At 45.9% G+C, this 15972-nt stretch overlaps 1 protein-coding gene across 3 annotated transcripts; it reads right to left on the bottom strand.

The window, feature by feature from the left end:
• Window positions 1-4816: 4816 nt before the first annotated feature.
• Window positions 4817-10184, bottom strand: LOC136474832 (uncharacterized). 3 transcript variants are annotated; one of them, XM_066472403.1, is made up of 8 exons: window positions 10057-10184; window positions 9716-9965; window positions 8107-8259; window positions 7958-8023; window positions 7768-7881; window positions 6884-6940; window positions 6615-6761; window positions 4817-5445 (listed from the first exon to the last, which is right to left on the bottom strand). In XM_066472403.1, the coding sequence occupies exons 1-5, from the start codon at window positions 10099-10101 to the stop codon at window positions 7871-7873; spliced, it is 525 nt and encodes a 174-aa protein (XP_066328500.1). In that variant the 5' UTR covers window positions 10102-10184; the 3' UTR covers window positions 4817-5445; window positions 6615-6761; window positions 6884-6940; window positions 7768-7870. The 3 variants fall into 3 exon arrangements, with proteins under 3 accessions (XP_066328500.1, XP_066328498.1, XP_066328499.1); XM_066472401.1 differs by having other exon boundaries at window positions 7768-8023; XM_066472402.1 differs by having other exon boundaries at window positions 6888-6940; window positions 7768-8023.
• Window positions 10185-15972: the final 5788 nt, after the last annotated feature.

The raw sequence follows: 15972 nt of genomic DNA, 5'->3' as shown, positions 1-15972 counted from the left end.
ATTGATGCCGCTTGGGCAACTAAAGAGAGGGATTTTGAATCCCAAAAGATGTCCTATGACTTTGAGCATAGGAAGAGGGTCACTGCCAACAAGAAATTTTTGGCTGTGATAAAGAAAACGATTGAGCCTGTAATTGTAGGCTCAATCCCAGAGTGTGACACGGTCACCGAATACCTCGATAGAATAAACCAGAGTCGCAGTGGAGGTCGACCGTATCGATGCAGCCATACGAACAGAGGTATAAACCATGACGGTACTTACAGACAAACAGTAGAGGTCGACCGGATTGATGCAGCCGTACTCGCTGAAGAACTCGTCGAGATCTACTATACTCCCACTCCTAAGGGGTGGCCAGAGCCGAAAAAATAAATAACTTGTATTTGATTGATTGTGTGTCTTTTACAATAGCCGGGGTTTGATATTTATATCCGGGACCTATGCATAACTCCTATCTAAGCACGACTTATCACAATTTTGGGTCCTAGAGAAAACATTTTCCTAATTTAAGATAAGTTGGACTCTAATCTTTCCCTTTTTGTAGAGTCTAACATGCTTTGTCCCTGCGCCGACCGTAGCCTTCGTCGTTATCTACCGGCGCTACTTAAAGAAAACCGATTCCATTGTTGTATTCGAATCAGATGGTTCTGATCTGCATGCAACTGATTTCTTGATGACATAATCTTGAGAGTTTTCGAGTCCCTACTACTCTTCTTCCAAATTTTGGTGTAAACAAATTGAGATAGGGATTTAGCAAGAATTTAGATAGGGAAGAGCAAGAACAACAGTAGGACGGGTTCAGAGTTTCATTCAGTTGGAATACAGAGGAATATCTGGTTGGATGCCGGCGTTTTATACGCCAGCAGAGCTCCGCCGTTACGGCCGTTAGGCAACCGCCTTAACGATAAAAGCTAGCCACTAACAGACTTGCTAACTGAAGCCGCCGGCGCCGTAGCGGATATTGCCGGACGCCCAACAGTAGACGCGTCTCTTAACTGACGCTTGCTGATCCTGACATAGACACTATCTAGACGACGGCGACTACGACGACGAGGCACGCATATCCAGAGTGACCCCGCCGGATCGCTCGATGCCTCGATCGGCTGCGTGCTGTCTTTCTCCATGGTTCCTATCCTATCCAAACAGATACTTATCTCTATGCGTACATGAACAACGCGATACGGAACGTTCCTCCTTCGTGTGCACGTGAATGGCGGGCCCAGCTGTTCATCCATCCCGGCGGCACTGAATATAAGGTGCCAACGACAGAGCAGATGCTACAATGGACTACTGCTTTCACAGGGAAATACGGAGCATGACACCAAAGGGTTTCAGTTTCAAGATATATGCATATATATGTTGCAGATGCTAGCTTCTGCTGGACATGTCCCTGTGGATAGGTTTCCTCTCTCAAAGAAAATAAGAAATGGATAGGTCTCTGCAGTCGCGAGGAGATGTTTTCCTTGCACCGGTGGGGCTGGAGGGCGACAGTGCAAGTGCAGATGCTGGTCTTGTGCAAGACAGGGGAGATGACGAGATGTAGACATGCAGTAGGAGCATGGCCAAGCTTTCAGTTTTACCAACTGGATTGGCTCCGTATGCTTGCCGTTTCAGAGGAGCCAGCGGCTTTATAGTTGGCAAAGGATTGGCAGCTGCAGCTGTCTCGTTTTGGATCAAGCGTTTCTTTTCTCAGACACGTGGGATCCACCACCAGGTTTTGGATGCGCAAGTCAGTCGGCATCTTTTTTGCCTGACTGTGGATCCGAGCTGGTCGAGCTCGCTATGCTCGTGGATAAGAACAGGATGCACAGACAGACAGAACGGAGGCAATTCGAGAGGTTCAGAGAGGATCCATGGCTTGGAGATCCTGATGACACTTCCTTTGGGAGCATAAAATTGGTGCTTTTTTCTGTAATGACATGATGCCCTCCCTGCTACCACGACCCAAATGTCTAGACTGTCTCCAATAACGTTACCCAGACGCAAACGGAGCACCCAAACAGATGACCCATTTTGCATAGCACCCGAAACGAAAGGCAAATAAGCGTCTTCCAGGGAGAAGACGCAAATCTCTGACGCCCGGTGGATCCCTGGCGAGGCGCGGCCGGCTCGGCGAGGCGAGCCAACGGCGGGGAGCCGCCGGTGCTTCCAGACGGGTCCACGGTGGGGCGCGGCCGGTGGGGCAAGGCAGGTGAAAGCTCTAGTTTGGTTTTGGTAAATTAATGAAACCCTAAGTGCTAACCTAGTTCATCAAGTGATCATGAGATAGATAGCACACTTCAAGTAGAGAAGCAAATGAAGATCATAACATGACAATGGTGATAGCATGGAGATGATCAAGGGCTTAAACTTGAAGAGAAGAAAGAGAAAAACAAAAAGCTCAAGGCAAAGGTATAACTTGTAGGAGCTATTTTGTTTTGGTGATCAAGACACTTAGAGAGTGTGATCACATTTATGTTTGATAGTCGTACTATTAAGAGGGGTAAAACTCGTATCGGAATGCGGTTATCAAAGTGCCACTAGATGCTCTAACTCATTGCATATGCATTTAGGATCCAGTGGAGTGCTAACACCCTTGATAATATTTGTGAAGATATGCTAACACATGTGCACAAGGTGTTTGCAGGGTTGAGGCGGGATTCGGCGCTTTCGGGAAAATGAAATGCCTATTTTCTATTGCGCCGGATGCAAATTCTTGGTGGTTGGCACATTGGAGCAAGGGTGGAGAAGATAGAAGTGAGAACAGAGCTGATGCCAGCGTCGGTCCAGTGACCGGACGCTGAATCCAAAAGCACCGGAGCTGACTGCCTGCGCCCGGTCGCGTTGACTGTCGGTACAGTGGCTAGGGTTTACCACCGGACGCTGGCTGTGTCCGGTCGAGGTGGACCGGACGCATCCGGTCGAGGAAAACCAGGTTTTGACCCTTACTGTACTCGACCGGACGCTGAGGTTTCAGCGTCCGGTCAGTTGAAGCTGCTGCGTTCGGTCAGCGTCATAGCCGTTGAAATCTGACGAACAGCGTTTGAAGGCGATGACACGTGGCGTCCATCTGTGGACCGGACGCTGAGCCTAGGGTCCGGTCAAGTGGACCGGAGCGTCCGGTCAGAGCGCAGAGTACCCAGTGAAGGGGTACAACGGCTCTATTTCGTGGGGGCTTCTATTTAAGCCCCATGGCCGGCTGTGGCTCAGATCTTTGGCCATTTTCATTGACATAGCAACCTTGTGAGCTAAGTCAAAGCCCTTCCACTCATCTACATCATTGATTCATCATCATAGTGAGATTGGGAGTGATCCAAGTGCATTGCTTGAGTGATTGTATCTAGAGGCACTTAGTGATCGTGTTTCGCTGCGGATTTCGCTTGTTACTCTTGGTGGTTGCCGCCACCTAGATGGCTTGGAGCAGCGAGGATCGTCGAGCGGAGGTGGTGATTGTCTCCGGCTCCGATCGTGGTGATTGTGAGGAGTTCTTGACATTTCCCCGGCGGAACGCCAAAAGGTACTCTAGTGGATTGCTCGTGGCTTATGTGATCCTCATCTTGTGTTGGTTGTGCGGCACCCTATTGAGGGTTTGGCGTGTGAAGCCAATTAGCGCGTGAACCTCCAAGTGAGTGAATCGCCACAACGAGGGCTAGCTTGCCGGCAAGCAAGTGAACCTCGGTAAAAAATCATTGTGTTCATCATTGATTCCGAGGTGATTAGTCATCATTGTTATTCATCTTCGTGATTGATTGGTTCATTCATCTACACGGCGGTATAACCCTCTTGATCACTCTCTTTACTTTACCGTAAACTAGTTGATAAGCTCTTTAGTATAGCTAGTTGTGAGAGCTTGCATGCTTGGTTGGTGTGGCTCTTTAGTTAGCCTTTGAGAGCACACTAACATAGGGTAGTGTCATTGCTCTTGTGTGAATTGACACTATCTAAACTAGAATTGTGGTAGGTGGCTTGCATTTTTTAGTAGGCTAGCGCAACACTCGCTTCGCCTCATAATTGTCTAACCATTTGGTTAAGTGTTGTTGTAGAAATTTTTATTAGACTATTCATCCCCCAGCCATTATGACCTTTCAGCTGGGAGCAGGGCAAGGCGGGTCCACGGCGGGCACGGCCTGCGCGTCCAGGCGGGACCGTGGCGGGGAGCTGCCGGCGCGGAGAGGAGCGCGGCCAGCGCGACCGCGCCGAGGAGGCGCCGACGCTCCGAGCAGGCAGCCTCGCGGTCCAAATCTGGGTGGTGCGCTCGCGCTCCATGTTGAGGAGGCTGGGGCGCACGTAGAGGAGGATGGGCGGCGCGACGGCGCCGGCCGGGGGAGCGGCGGTCGGCTTGGGGCGGCGTGGAGGCAGAGGAGGAGGCGCGGAAGCAGAGGAGCCTGCGAAGGCGGGGGGCGGGGAGGAGCGGCGCCGTGGGGTTGTCGCCTGGGGGAGAGAAGAGAGGGAGGGATCGAACGGAGAAAGAGGAGAGGGAGCAGGGGAGGATTTTGCATAGGCTGTTGGAGAAGATAGGTTGTAGGTGCATGACTCATTTACTGTGCGTGACTTAAATCATGGAATGAGTCTTTGGTTTGGGTCTGCGCTGTTGGAGATAACCTTACTAGCATCTGGCTGAAATGATGGAGCTGAGCTGCAATTGGCATCCGATGAAAACATGATGTGACATATTCCCGTCTCATTGATCGGTCAGTGCTCTGCAACTAATCTGCTGAACCTGAAGAAAGCACAGCAGGATGAAAAAGACTTGACTGTCAGCACCAGTTTTACCGAAAGAGTCAATGGTTAACTCGGAGCACTTGCAGTATCTCTTTAGAATTTCAAATCATGGTCGACATCATATTACACGCGTGCAGGCTTTATTGACACCCACCGATTACAATTTACAAAACATTATTCAGGAATCAAAGAATAGATGGGCTCGGACAGACACTTCTGGCCACAGATGGACAGTTAATCACTGCTACTGTGTTTGCACGACTTCTAGCTCTCTGAATTGCAGATACCAGATACAATCATATCTCATTGATGTATTGGAGCATGCCCTGAAAAATCATCACGACTGAAAATGATGGTACTCGTAGAAGACAGTCTTGGTGCTAGTTCAAAGGCCAAGATGAGATTCAGTTCAACAATTTTGGCTTTGTAAGTGGAGAATAGTGCAGAGTTCATCACCCTCAATACAAAGGTGCAGTGTGCCGTCCTGCCTGTTCTCCTTTATCTCCAAACATCTGCCTGAAAAAATATGACTTGCTGGTTGCTCAAGTGGTGCGGTTCAGCATTGATCATCTTCTGTGCAACATGCATACTGCTCTTTCAGCCTCTCAACATCAGAAACATCAAGGTTTACTGATGGATTGGATTTTTTCAGTTCTTGTGCAAACAGGTTTGTCAAGTCAACTCCCCCAACCTCTAATCTCTTAGAAGCTATGTGTTGAACAGCTCCTTCACAAACTGGAGCAATATCTGGTAAAATAGAAGCAAATGTCACTCTCCAACATCAGCCTTGCTTGCCAACCGCTATAGAAAAGGGTCTAGTGAGAGTACATACTAATTAGTGAAGTAAAACAAGCACTGGATGGCCATAACTGAACGTCTGAACCAAAATGTGGGCAAAGCCTACTTTAGTTAAAGCTAGCCAATCAAAAGATTCGTTATGCCACGTGTCTCTTGTAAAGTAGTCAACTATGCCACGCTAAACAAATCACCCAAAAATGCAAGTATAAACAATTTTAAAGCACAAGCATGCAGTCACATTCCCGTAAATGAACCAATAGCTTAAGAAATCTTCTAGTCCCTGCTCCTTCGCTGTTCTAACGGAGTTAATGGTGATGAGTATAACTATGATGCATACCCTGGGAGTCACTGGCACCTAAGAAATCAAGATTTTAAAAAGATGTGAAGCAGGTGTAATCATTATGCACTGTTTCTTCAGGTATACTACTATTATATCATCTTTTGGTTATCTTTTAGTGTTGTTCCAGGCATCCACTCGTTATTCAGACGCAACTTTGGCATTTTATCTATGTTATATTTATGAAAATATTTATAATATGTAAGTGCTTTTTCAAAATGATTCACTATCATTTTATATCTTCAATCTCTATATGCAATATAAGTATTGTTCTCTCAAATAGCTCCTTATCAGAAACTCCATTTACTACGTTTAGTTCCATCTTTACTCTTAATTGGCAACCAAGTTGAAAAAGAAACATTGGTAATTGTTGACTCTTAGTAAACTCCATTTACTAGGCGTTTGTACTTTGTGGGTCATTAGAATAATCCTGCTAAAAAAACTGATATTATCATACATCCATGAGTGATATACTACAGCTCATCTTCCTCCATCTCTAAAAGGTGATAAGCCGGGTTGAAAGGTGAAAGCTCTGGTAGACAGCGCTACACGTTTGGCTACATTGTGGTCAGGTTACTGAAAGGTGAAAGCTCTGGTAGACAGAGGTGAGAGGACGACACATCCAATGACTGACACTACGGTTTCTGCAATGACGATGGAAACATATGCTGACTGTTTTGTGACATTAATTAGGTCACTGCAAAAGGTAGTAGTATCAAGCATGCTGTGATGATCAACAGCATGTCGTCCACATAATTTAGCTAATTTGAAAGATACTAACACCAAAGTTGTCATGGCTTGTGAAGCACACATCTCCTGTACAAAATTGCATGCAGAGTACAAGCCTCGTATCCATGCAAGATGATAGATAGCTTCCCAGCCTGAGAGAGTCAGCTTGTCCTAACACAAAGGCAGATAACCTACAAGGCTGAGAGATAAGATAAGAGAAACATGTTACTAGTAGTACCTTTATTATTTTCCTAGAAGGAAATGGACACGGAGTGATACTTTGATCTAGAAACAAGTAAATATCTGATGCAGCAGAAATACCTACTGATTGTCATATCCATTCACATCGATCTACTTCTGCAAGCTTGCGCCCACAACCTACACAACAATCAACAACAAAGCCTTTAAGTCCCAAACAAGTTGGATAAGAACAAAAAAAGAAGAGGTTTGTTTTTAGCAGACACCACACAATGTTCGCCCTGTTCGCTTGGGCTTGTTTGGCTTATAAGCCGTACTTTTTCAACCAACGAACAATATTTTTCTCTCACACCAAATCAGCCAACAATACTTTCAACCATGGCTTATCAGCCATACAAGCCCAAACGATCAGGGCGGTTATTTCACATTTCACAATATAAGAAGAAAAAAGGATACTTCTTTCACAAGCATGGTCTCATTAGAATCTGATTTCAGTGTTTACCAATGCATTCAGGATGTCAAGTTCCCTACTGATGATTGCTTCTATGATGCTTGTTATCAGAAGTGAAATAAAATTTTGATCCGCAAATGCTTGCAGTTTTTATTCATCTTTCAAAGACTTATGGAACAAATACATGTGCACTACTAGGCACTAGAAGCAGAAAACAAGCAACCTCCTGGACATACATATGGCTAACAGGCTAAGGAAAATTAATGCCAACTAACTTCTCCAATGATAGGAAAGCAAGAAATCCAGAAGGCATGGCAATCTTAATCATGAGTAATGACACTACATAAATTATAAAATCCTTTGGGTTGGTTCAAAAATAAACATGCATTATACACAGTTAATGGTACAAGCAAGTGGGATCACTTTTAAGCATGATGGTTTGTATGACTGTTATTTATATATCCTGACACATTATCGCCTTTGCTGTTACCGTGAAAAAGTCAGTACTTTTAACAGAAAGGTGTAATGCTATCACCACATTGTGATGCTTACAAACCTGTGAAATATGATGTTTATATTCGCACTGATGGATTCATCCAATGCCCTCTCAGCAAGTTCATACATAATGAAATGGCCTTCTGGTCCAGCAACTTTCTCCTTCAGCAGGTACCTGCATCAAGGGAACCGATACAGCAACCAAACCAACCTTTGCTGCACTAGGTGTTCGAGCTTCTGCTTATTGTTACCAAGAACAGGGTGAGTTTCATCATTCTCATTCAAACCCACCCGCTTCAACTGATGCCAGAGGTCCTCTGAAATGTGATCAAAAGCACTTAGGAACATCAGAGGATGATGTTTCCCAACCAAAATACATAATTTGATCTCCTTTCCTAACCTTCAGGCATTTTGCCACCAGCAAGATGAATAGTTCTAATGACAGCGAAAGCAAAGCTAGACAGATGGGCAGCGCCCTTGTCCTCAACGTACTTGCTGTACACCTCAGGGTCTAAGTTGCTGATCAGAACATAGCTCTTGGCCTCCACGTTAACTAAAGACATTTCCCACGAATTTCATCAGTCATTGCCAGCCCGTAACCACTGTGATGACAGATGCAGAGTAAAGGAACAAAAAAAAAAGGGAAAATTGGTTCTGCAGCACCGAAAGAACCCCGCTTCCGTAAAATACCATCGAAAGATATCCGTCACTTAAAATACCACCGAAAGGATATCCCGTTAACTAGATCTAGCATTCCGTCACATTTGGAGATCACACCGTGATTGCTCCGTCCTCCTTTCATCCCATACTGAGCTCAGGACGACGCCGACGAGGCCACGACGCTGGAGCTCGCCTCGGGCTTCTTCCCGCCCTCCTCCCCGTCCCGCGCTAACCGGCGATACTCGGTAATAACGACGAGCTATTGATCGTGGACCTGAGAAGGAACTCTCTAACCGGCTCTCTGCCTTCGTCGCTAGGTGGCCTCACGGGGCTCCTGAAGATGGACCTGAGCAACAACCTGTTGCAGGGCAGCATCCCGCCGGAGCTCGCGGGGCTGAAGAGCCTCACACTGCTGGACCTCCGGAACAACAGCCTGACCGGCGGGCTGCCCCAGTTCGTGCAGGGCATGGCATCGCTGCAAGACCTGCTGCTGTCGAACAACCCGCAGCTGGGCGGCGCGCTGCCAGTGGCGAAGCCAGTGCAAAGTTGTCGGGGTCATGCGACCCCGATAACTTTGTACGAATCAGTGGAACCCCGCGTATTCCGGCCAGCTACGACCCCATCAAATTGAGTTCATGAATCTGTGCGACCCCGGCAGCAGTTTAGTCTAGATTCGCCGTTGCGCGCTGCCGCAATCCGAGTGGGAGACGCTGGCGGCGAACCTGGCCACTCTGGACCTGTCCAACGTCGGCCTCGTGGGAGCCATACCGGCGTCCATGGCGGCGCTAACGGGGCTCCGGTTCCTGGTGCTAGACCACAACCGCCTAACGGGCGCCGTGCCGCCCCAGCTCGCCCAGCTGCCCAGCATCGGCGCGCTGTACCTCAACGGCAACAACCTGACGGGGGCGCTGCAGTTCTCGGCCGGCTTCTACCAACGGATGGGCCGGCGGTTCGCGTCGTGGGACAACCCCGGGCTGTGCTACAACATCGCGGCCGTGGACACGGCGCACGCGCCGTCGGGCGTGGTCGTGTGCAAGGACCTGCAGGAGCCCAGCGTGGCGCGGGACAGGGAGGAGGGCGAGAGGAACCCCGAGGCGAGCTCCAGCGTCGTGGCCTCGTCGGCGTCGTCCTGAGCTCAGTATGGGATGAAAGGAGGACGGAGCAATCACGCTGTGATCTCCAAATGTGACGGAATGCCAGATCTAGTTAACGGGATATCCTTTCAGTGGTATTTTAAGTGACGGATATCTTTCGATGGTATTTTACGGAAGCGGAGTTCTTTCAATGCTACCGAACCAATTTTCAAAAAAAAAAAAAGGGGGGAAGAAAGAAAAAGAAGGACGCCTTACGCTGCGGCTGTGACGGCCGGCCAGAGCGCGTGGCCGGCGCGCGGGTCCTCTGTAGCTCCCTCATCTCGTACCCGAAGGTGGCGGCGAGCCTGTCCTTGGTCTCGTTGATGATGAGCGTGGGCAGGGCGCGCTGGCGGTAGTTCTTGGTGACTATCCCGGTGAGCTCCTCCCGCTTGATGGGGCAGTCGGAGTTCTGGTGCATCTTGAAGAGCACGTAGCACATCACCTCCGCCACCAGCTTGTCCTTCTCCTGCAGGACCGGTGGGTCAGACAAACCGTCGAACACCTCGCGGGCGGCCGTTCCGCAGCGCATGAGGATCGACGCGGAATGACGTGCGTACCTCCTTGGAGATGTCGATCTGGGCGAGCTCGTCGCTGGTCGCCATCGGGAGAGCGCGGCGAGGGGAGATCTTGGCAGGACGTGCTCACTGATCCGATGGGAGACGAGAGGGGAACCTGTTGGTTTGACTGTGGCGTGTCCTACCGCAACGATACGAACCAGCCAACCGAACAGGCTAGGCTGTGGAGGAGACGAGCCGTCGCTTTTTTTTAACCATGTAGCGTGTCCGTGCGTTGCTACGATGTAGCTAACATTTCGTACTAAAAACACACGGATTATACGATAAGATAACAATACTGTAAAACTTAAATATCAACGTTAAAGTTACAGTTAATCCAAACAGCAAAATTTATGAAATTAACAGTTAGGGAGAGCGCGGCGTCACAGGCTTACAAACTCTACTTTATAAACATTTACGTGATGCGCCTAAGATAATGTTTTATATCGATGGAAAGAAATCTCTGATATCTATTTCTTTCATGCGTCAATAAATCCACGAATGAGTTCCGCTGTATCTCTATACCACGACAATATAAGTATGGATGTGTTATATTGTTACCAAAAAAAATAATATTTTACGTGTGATGTTTGCATCACGAAGTGCTATTTTGTGTGTGATGTTTGTAATATTGCCATTACAAGTGATATTTCGAATATGATGTTTGCAACATCGTTATTGCAAGTATTATCATGTGCGCTACTACAGGTATATATTGTTTTCAACAGATCATGTTTGCTCCTGCCGTCAAACTAATGAGTCATTTGTGACTGTACCCATTGTTATAGACATGGAGAAAAAGCCAAGCCGAAGGGGATGCATGTTAATATCAGGCCATATAAAAGTTATCGAATGACATGTTGACAGCATAAACTTCTCCGAGTATTAGTCTCAATGAAAAGATTGTTTATATGAATAGTCGGATTATTAAACAATCACTCAAAAACTGGATAACATAATAGGATTGTAAAGGAGCATTGTCATTATAGGTATTGTACTAAAATTTCACTGAACTGGACCTAACTGATGAACTTGTGGATTCAGAAAAAATATAAATAGTATAGGGAGTGGAACTAATTGATGGGCAAGGATTTTCTAGCTATGAAATATATTATCAGTAAAATAATGACAACCTGCAATAAACAAGTATGTCTGATCTCGTGATGAACAACCTATACACCGGTTTCGCAAAAGGAAAAAAAATAATGCGGTGTCAACCTTGGGTTTAAATTAAGGTACAATTTTATACAAACAAGATCTGAATCATATGAACTCCCATCTTATTCACTCATCAAAAGTGAAAGCTCTAGTTTGGTTTTGGTGAATTAATGAAACCCTAAGTACTAACCTAGTTTATCAAGTGATCATGACATAGGTAGCGCACTTCAAGTAGAAGAGGCTAATGAAGATCATAGCATGACAATGGTGATGGCATGGCGATGATCAAGGGCTTAAACTTGAAATGAAGAAAGAGAAAAACAAAAAGCTCAAGGCAAAAGTATAAACCATAGGAGCTATTTTGTTTTAGTGATCAAGACACTTAGAGAGTATGATCATATTTAAGTTTGATAGCCGTACTATTAAGAGGGGTGAAACTCGTATCTGAATGCGGTTATCAAAGTGCCACTAGATGCTCTAACTCATTGCATATGCATTTAGGATCTAGTGGAGTGCTAACACCCTTGATAATATTTGTGAAAATATACTACCACATGTGCACAAGGTGTTTGTAGGGTTGAGATGGGTTTGGGTCCCTATCTCCCTCCCGTCGAGCTTGCTCGACGGGATTCGGCGCTTTCGGGAAAATGAAATGTCTATTTTCTATTGCGCCGGATGCAAAATTCTTGGTGGTTGGCACACTTGAGCAAGGGTGAAGAAGTTAGAGTTGAAATGGAGTTGATCGAAATGATGCTGACGTCGGTCTACTGACTGGACGCTGGGTCACTCAGCGACCGGACGATGAAGGGCTGCGTCCGGTCGAGCTATCAGACGACACAGTGGATAGGGTTGAGCACCGGACGCTGGTCTGCGTCCGGTCAAGGTGGACCGGACGCGTCCGGTCGAAAAAAACATGCCTCGAGGAGCTTACTGGAAATGACCGGACGCTGGGGCTTCAGCGTCCGGTCAGTTTTGACCGGAGCGTCCGGTCAGCGTCATAACCGTTGGAATCTGATGAACAACGTTTGAAGGCGATGACACATGGCGTCCATCGGGCGACCGGACGCTAAGGGCCAGCGTCCGGTCAGTATGACTGGAGCGTCTGGTCAGAGCGCGTTTTGTCCAGTGAAGGGGTATAACGGCTCTATTTGATTGGGGCTCTATTTATAGCCCTATGGCCGGCTGTGGCTCACATCCTTGCACATTTTCATTGACATAGCAACCTTGTGAGCCTAGCCAAAGGACTCCCACTCATCTACATCATTGATTCATCATCATAGTGAGATTGGGAGTGATCCAAGTGCATTGCTTGAGTGATTGTATCTAGAGGCACTTAGTGATCGTGTTTCGCTGCGGATTTCGCTTGTTACTCTTGGTGGTTGCCGCCACCTAGATGGCTTGGAGCAGCGAGGATCGTCGAGCGGAGGTGGTGATTGTCTCCAGCTCCGATCGTAGTGATTGTGAGGGGTTCTTGACCTTTCCCCGGTGGAGCGCCAAAAGGTACTCTAGTGGATTGCTCGTGGCTTGTGTGATCCTCATCTTGTGTTGGTTGTGCGGCACCCTATTGAGGGTTTGGCGTGTGAAGCCAATTAGCGCGTGAACCTCCAAGTGAGTGAATCGCCACAACGAGGACTAGCTTGCCGGTAAGCAAGTGAACCTCGGTAAAAATCATTGTCTTCATCATTGATTCCGAGGTGATTGGTCATCATTGTTATTCATCTTTGTGATTGATTGGTTCATTCATCTACATGGCGGTATAACCCTCTTGATCACTCTCTTTACTTTACCGCAAACTAGTTGACAAGCTCTTCAATGTAGCTAGTTGTGAGAGCTTGCATGTTTGGTTGGTGTGGCTCTTTAGTTAGCCTTTGAGAGCACACTAACATAGGGTAGTATCATTGATCTTGTGTGAATTGACACTATCTAAACTAGAATTGTGGTAGGTGGCTTGCATTTTGAGTAGGCTAGCGCAACACTCGCTTCGCCTTATAATTGTCTAACCATTTGGTTAAGTGTTGTTATAGAAATTTTTATTAGGCTATTCACCCCCCTCTAGCCATTAGGACCTTTCAAAAAGGCCCCTAAAAATCATTAGTTGTGCCTACAAAATGGCCACATCTTTGTAGGCCTTCTAGAATCAAAGTAAGTACAGGGTTCTTTCTAGAAGTTATGGGTAGTCAAATTGAGTGCATACTGTTTTGGCATCTCCAAGTTTCCCTTCCCTTTTTGTTCGGGCTTTCATATCTTTGTCGACTTCCTCTTCATCTCACTATGGTGCCAAGGTCAAGCTTGTCATTCAGAGCAGCGATGAACTCATCCCAAGTGTGGATCGTTTGGAGGCAGACATCTATCATTTCTCTGGATATCCAAAATAGTTAGTTAATCCCATCTAGTAACACTCCAACCTCTTCAGCCAAATTGGTCACAGGAGATCATATTTGCACCACTGTCTTGGCAGACAAAACCCATTTACATGCTTTTATAAGATGTAAATAAGAAAGCTTTAGCACACAGCACTTCGTGAGGCAATTGAAGTACAAACCAAATTGTCACTTATCTGGTGACTACCTTGTGCGTATTCAAACATAAATAGAACACTACTGCTGTAGTAAATGAAGGCCAACCAAATTGAAGTTGTTGCTTACCAGGAATTCTAAAATGGGTGGGTTTCAAAACTGTACACTCTCTCCGATCATCATTCAAAATTGATGGACACAGTAGATGTTTAAAATTGATGGGCACAGTGGATGTGGTTTCTTTTCCTAGTTCTTTCTCACTTAAAGCCCCCAAACCATCAGTTTAATAAGAGGAGAATTCTTAACAGTTTTGCCTGCATTTAGGTATCTATCGGTCTATGTATCAGTTACAGAAAACAAGTGTTTGTTCTCAGGAACAAGAGAAAACATGAAGCATCTCTAAAAGTAAGTCCTTTAACTGCCCAAGCAATTTCCTAGTTCTTTAGTCACTTCATATCAATATTCAACCTAGGAAAGGGTTTAGCAAACAGAGAGCCACAAACGGCTGCTCTCAGGAGTCTAACCACCAAACAAGAATGCAACAGCTTGCTCCTCTGTCGATATGGAATTTCGTCCCGTGCCGAGGACACACGAGCAAGCCAAAAGGATCTGCTCGATGGAGCTAGAGATCCGCCTAGCTTCAGCGTAGGGGTGGTTGATCCTGCGTACTCCTCCCAAGACATGCCAGTCAATTTGACCCTGTAATTGACAAGGAGAGAGTTTATTAGTAATTAAGGGCGGAACATACCGGTGTTGCCAGACAGTCCCAAATGTGTGGCTCTGAGAGCCGATATTAAAGGAGATTGACTAAATAGTCGATTCCAGCATATTCATAAGAATAAATCAGTTAAAGCTCATGGGGTTGTGTAAGAAGAATCGGTTATTGTTCAGGATAAATATCATTGTTTAGACAAATATTGGTCACTGATAAAAGGATATCAACAGTAATTAGTTCATGCTAAGCCAATGACTGCAAGTAACCGAACCCCTTTTATGTAAAAGAAACAGCTCATCATTATTCAACCATTTAATAGAGATAAATCTAATGAACATATTAGATCTCATCTATCACTATGACCAGTGAGGCATGAGGTAGAATCATGCAGGCTGTAGAAACAACAATAGACTCGATGACCCTAACTTATTACTAATATCAGTGGGACATGAGACAGAATCATGCAAGCCATAATACAATAATAAGATCATGGGTCTAATAGATCTTTCAACCTATCTCTACTTCAATGATCTCGTGATGTGAACTGTTCATGAAAGTGCTCGATATCAGCTAAAACAGTCGATTTAGGCATAGCGCACAATCAAGGTCATGTTCTCTCAGGAACAAATCTACCAAATAACGATCCTCACTCTACGGTGCTAATAGTGGGGTGTGAGGCAGAATCACACAGGCCATGATAACGGGCCATAGAACAGTTTTTGCTAACTAATAGATCTACTCAAGATCAAACATGCTTTAACCGCACGTTATGCACGATCAAGATTGGTGTAAAACAACCGATAAAACCATAACTCATCGTTTAAAGTGTAGATTAGGTAAGTTTAAATTAACAAATGATGGGTTAAAAAGATATAAGGCCGATCTAGATCAATCCCAATCGGGCAAAGTGATATTTCTGTAATTATATAAATAATGGAAGCAATAAGCAATATCGATAACTTAATGAATCTATTAGAAGGAACGTCACCCTTAGATAGAGCCGATAACTTGACCTTAATCTAGTTCGAGCAGTGGAGGTCGACCGGATCAATGTAGCCGTACTTGAACTAGATAAGAGTCGATAACTAACTCATACCAGAGTCGCAATGGAGGTCGACAGGATCGATGCAGCCATACGAACAGAGGTATAAGCCATGACGGTACTATTGACACAAAATGTGACACACTGTGCCTAACACACAGTAAGCCAAAAAGCGTGGCTTCAATCGGGTTCCCGGTTGCTTCGTGATCCGGAAGCGTGCTAGTCAGTTTGACCTGAAAACTAACAAGGGATAAAACAATTAAATGCCAAACCGGAACATGTCGGGTGAGACCAGACAGTTCCACATATACGACCCTGAAGCCACTTACAACGACATACGGCTATAGAGAGCTGTCTGCCAACAAGTTTATAAACCATTCAGCTAATTGTAAGATGAATGCACGTAAAGACCTGATTGCCGAATGCATGTGCATGGGAAGACATGTTTGAAACAAGTGAAATTAATTATAAGTTAATGCATAACCAAG

This window comes from Miscanthus floridulus, chromosome 8, assembly GCF_019320115.1.
Source record: "Miscanthus floridulus cultivar M001 chromosome 8, ASM1932011v1, whole genome shotgun sequence".
In the NCBI taxonomy this organism is placed as follows: domain Eukaryota; kingdom Viridiplantae; phylum Streptophyta; class Magnoliopsida; order Poales; family Poaceae; genus Miscanthus; species Miscanthus floridulus.
The sequence above is the reverse complement of the archived record's forward strand: the minus strand, read 5'-3'. Positions and strand labels throughout refer to the sequence as shown.

Excerpts from the sequence above, each read along its gene's own strand:
- LOC136474832 (XM_066472401.1), bottom strand. The coding sequence starts at position 10,101 with ATGGCGACCAGCGACGAGCTCGCCCAGATCGACATCTCCAAGGAG. Across the intron at positions 9,966-10,056 it reads AGATCGACATCTCCAAGGAG|GAGAAGGACAAGCTGGTGGC; the intron begins GTACGCACGTCA and ends CCGGTCCTGCAG. Across the intron at positions 8,024-8,106 it reads TGGTGGCAAAATGCCTGAAG|AGGACCTCTGGCATCAGTTG; the intron begins GTTAGGAAAGGA and ends ATCACATTTCAG.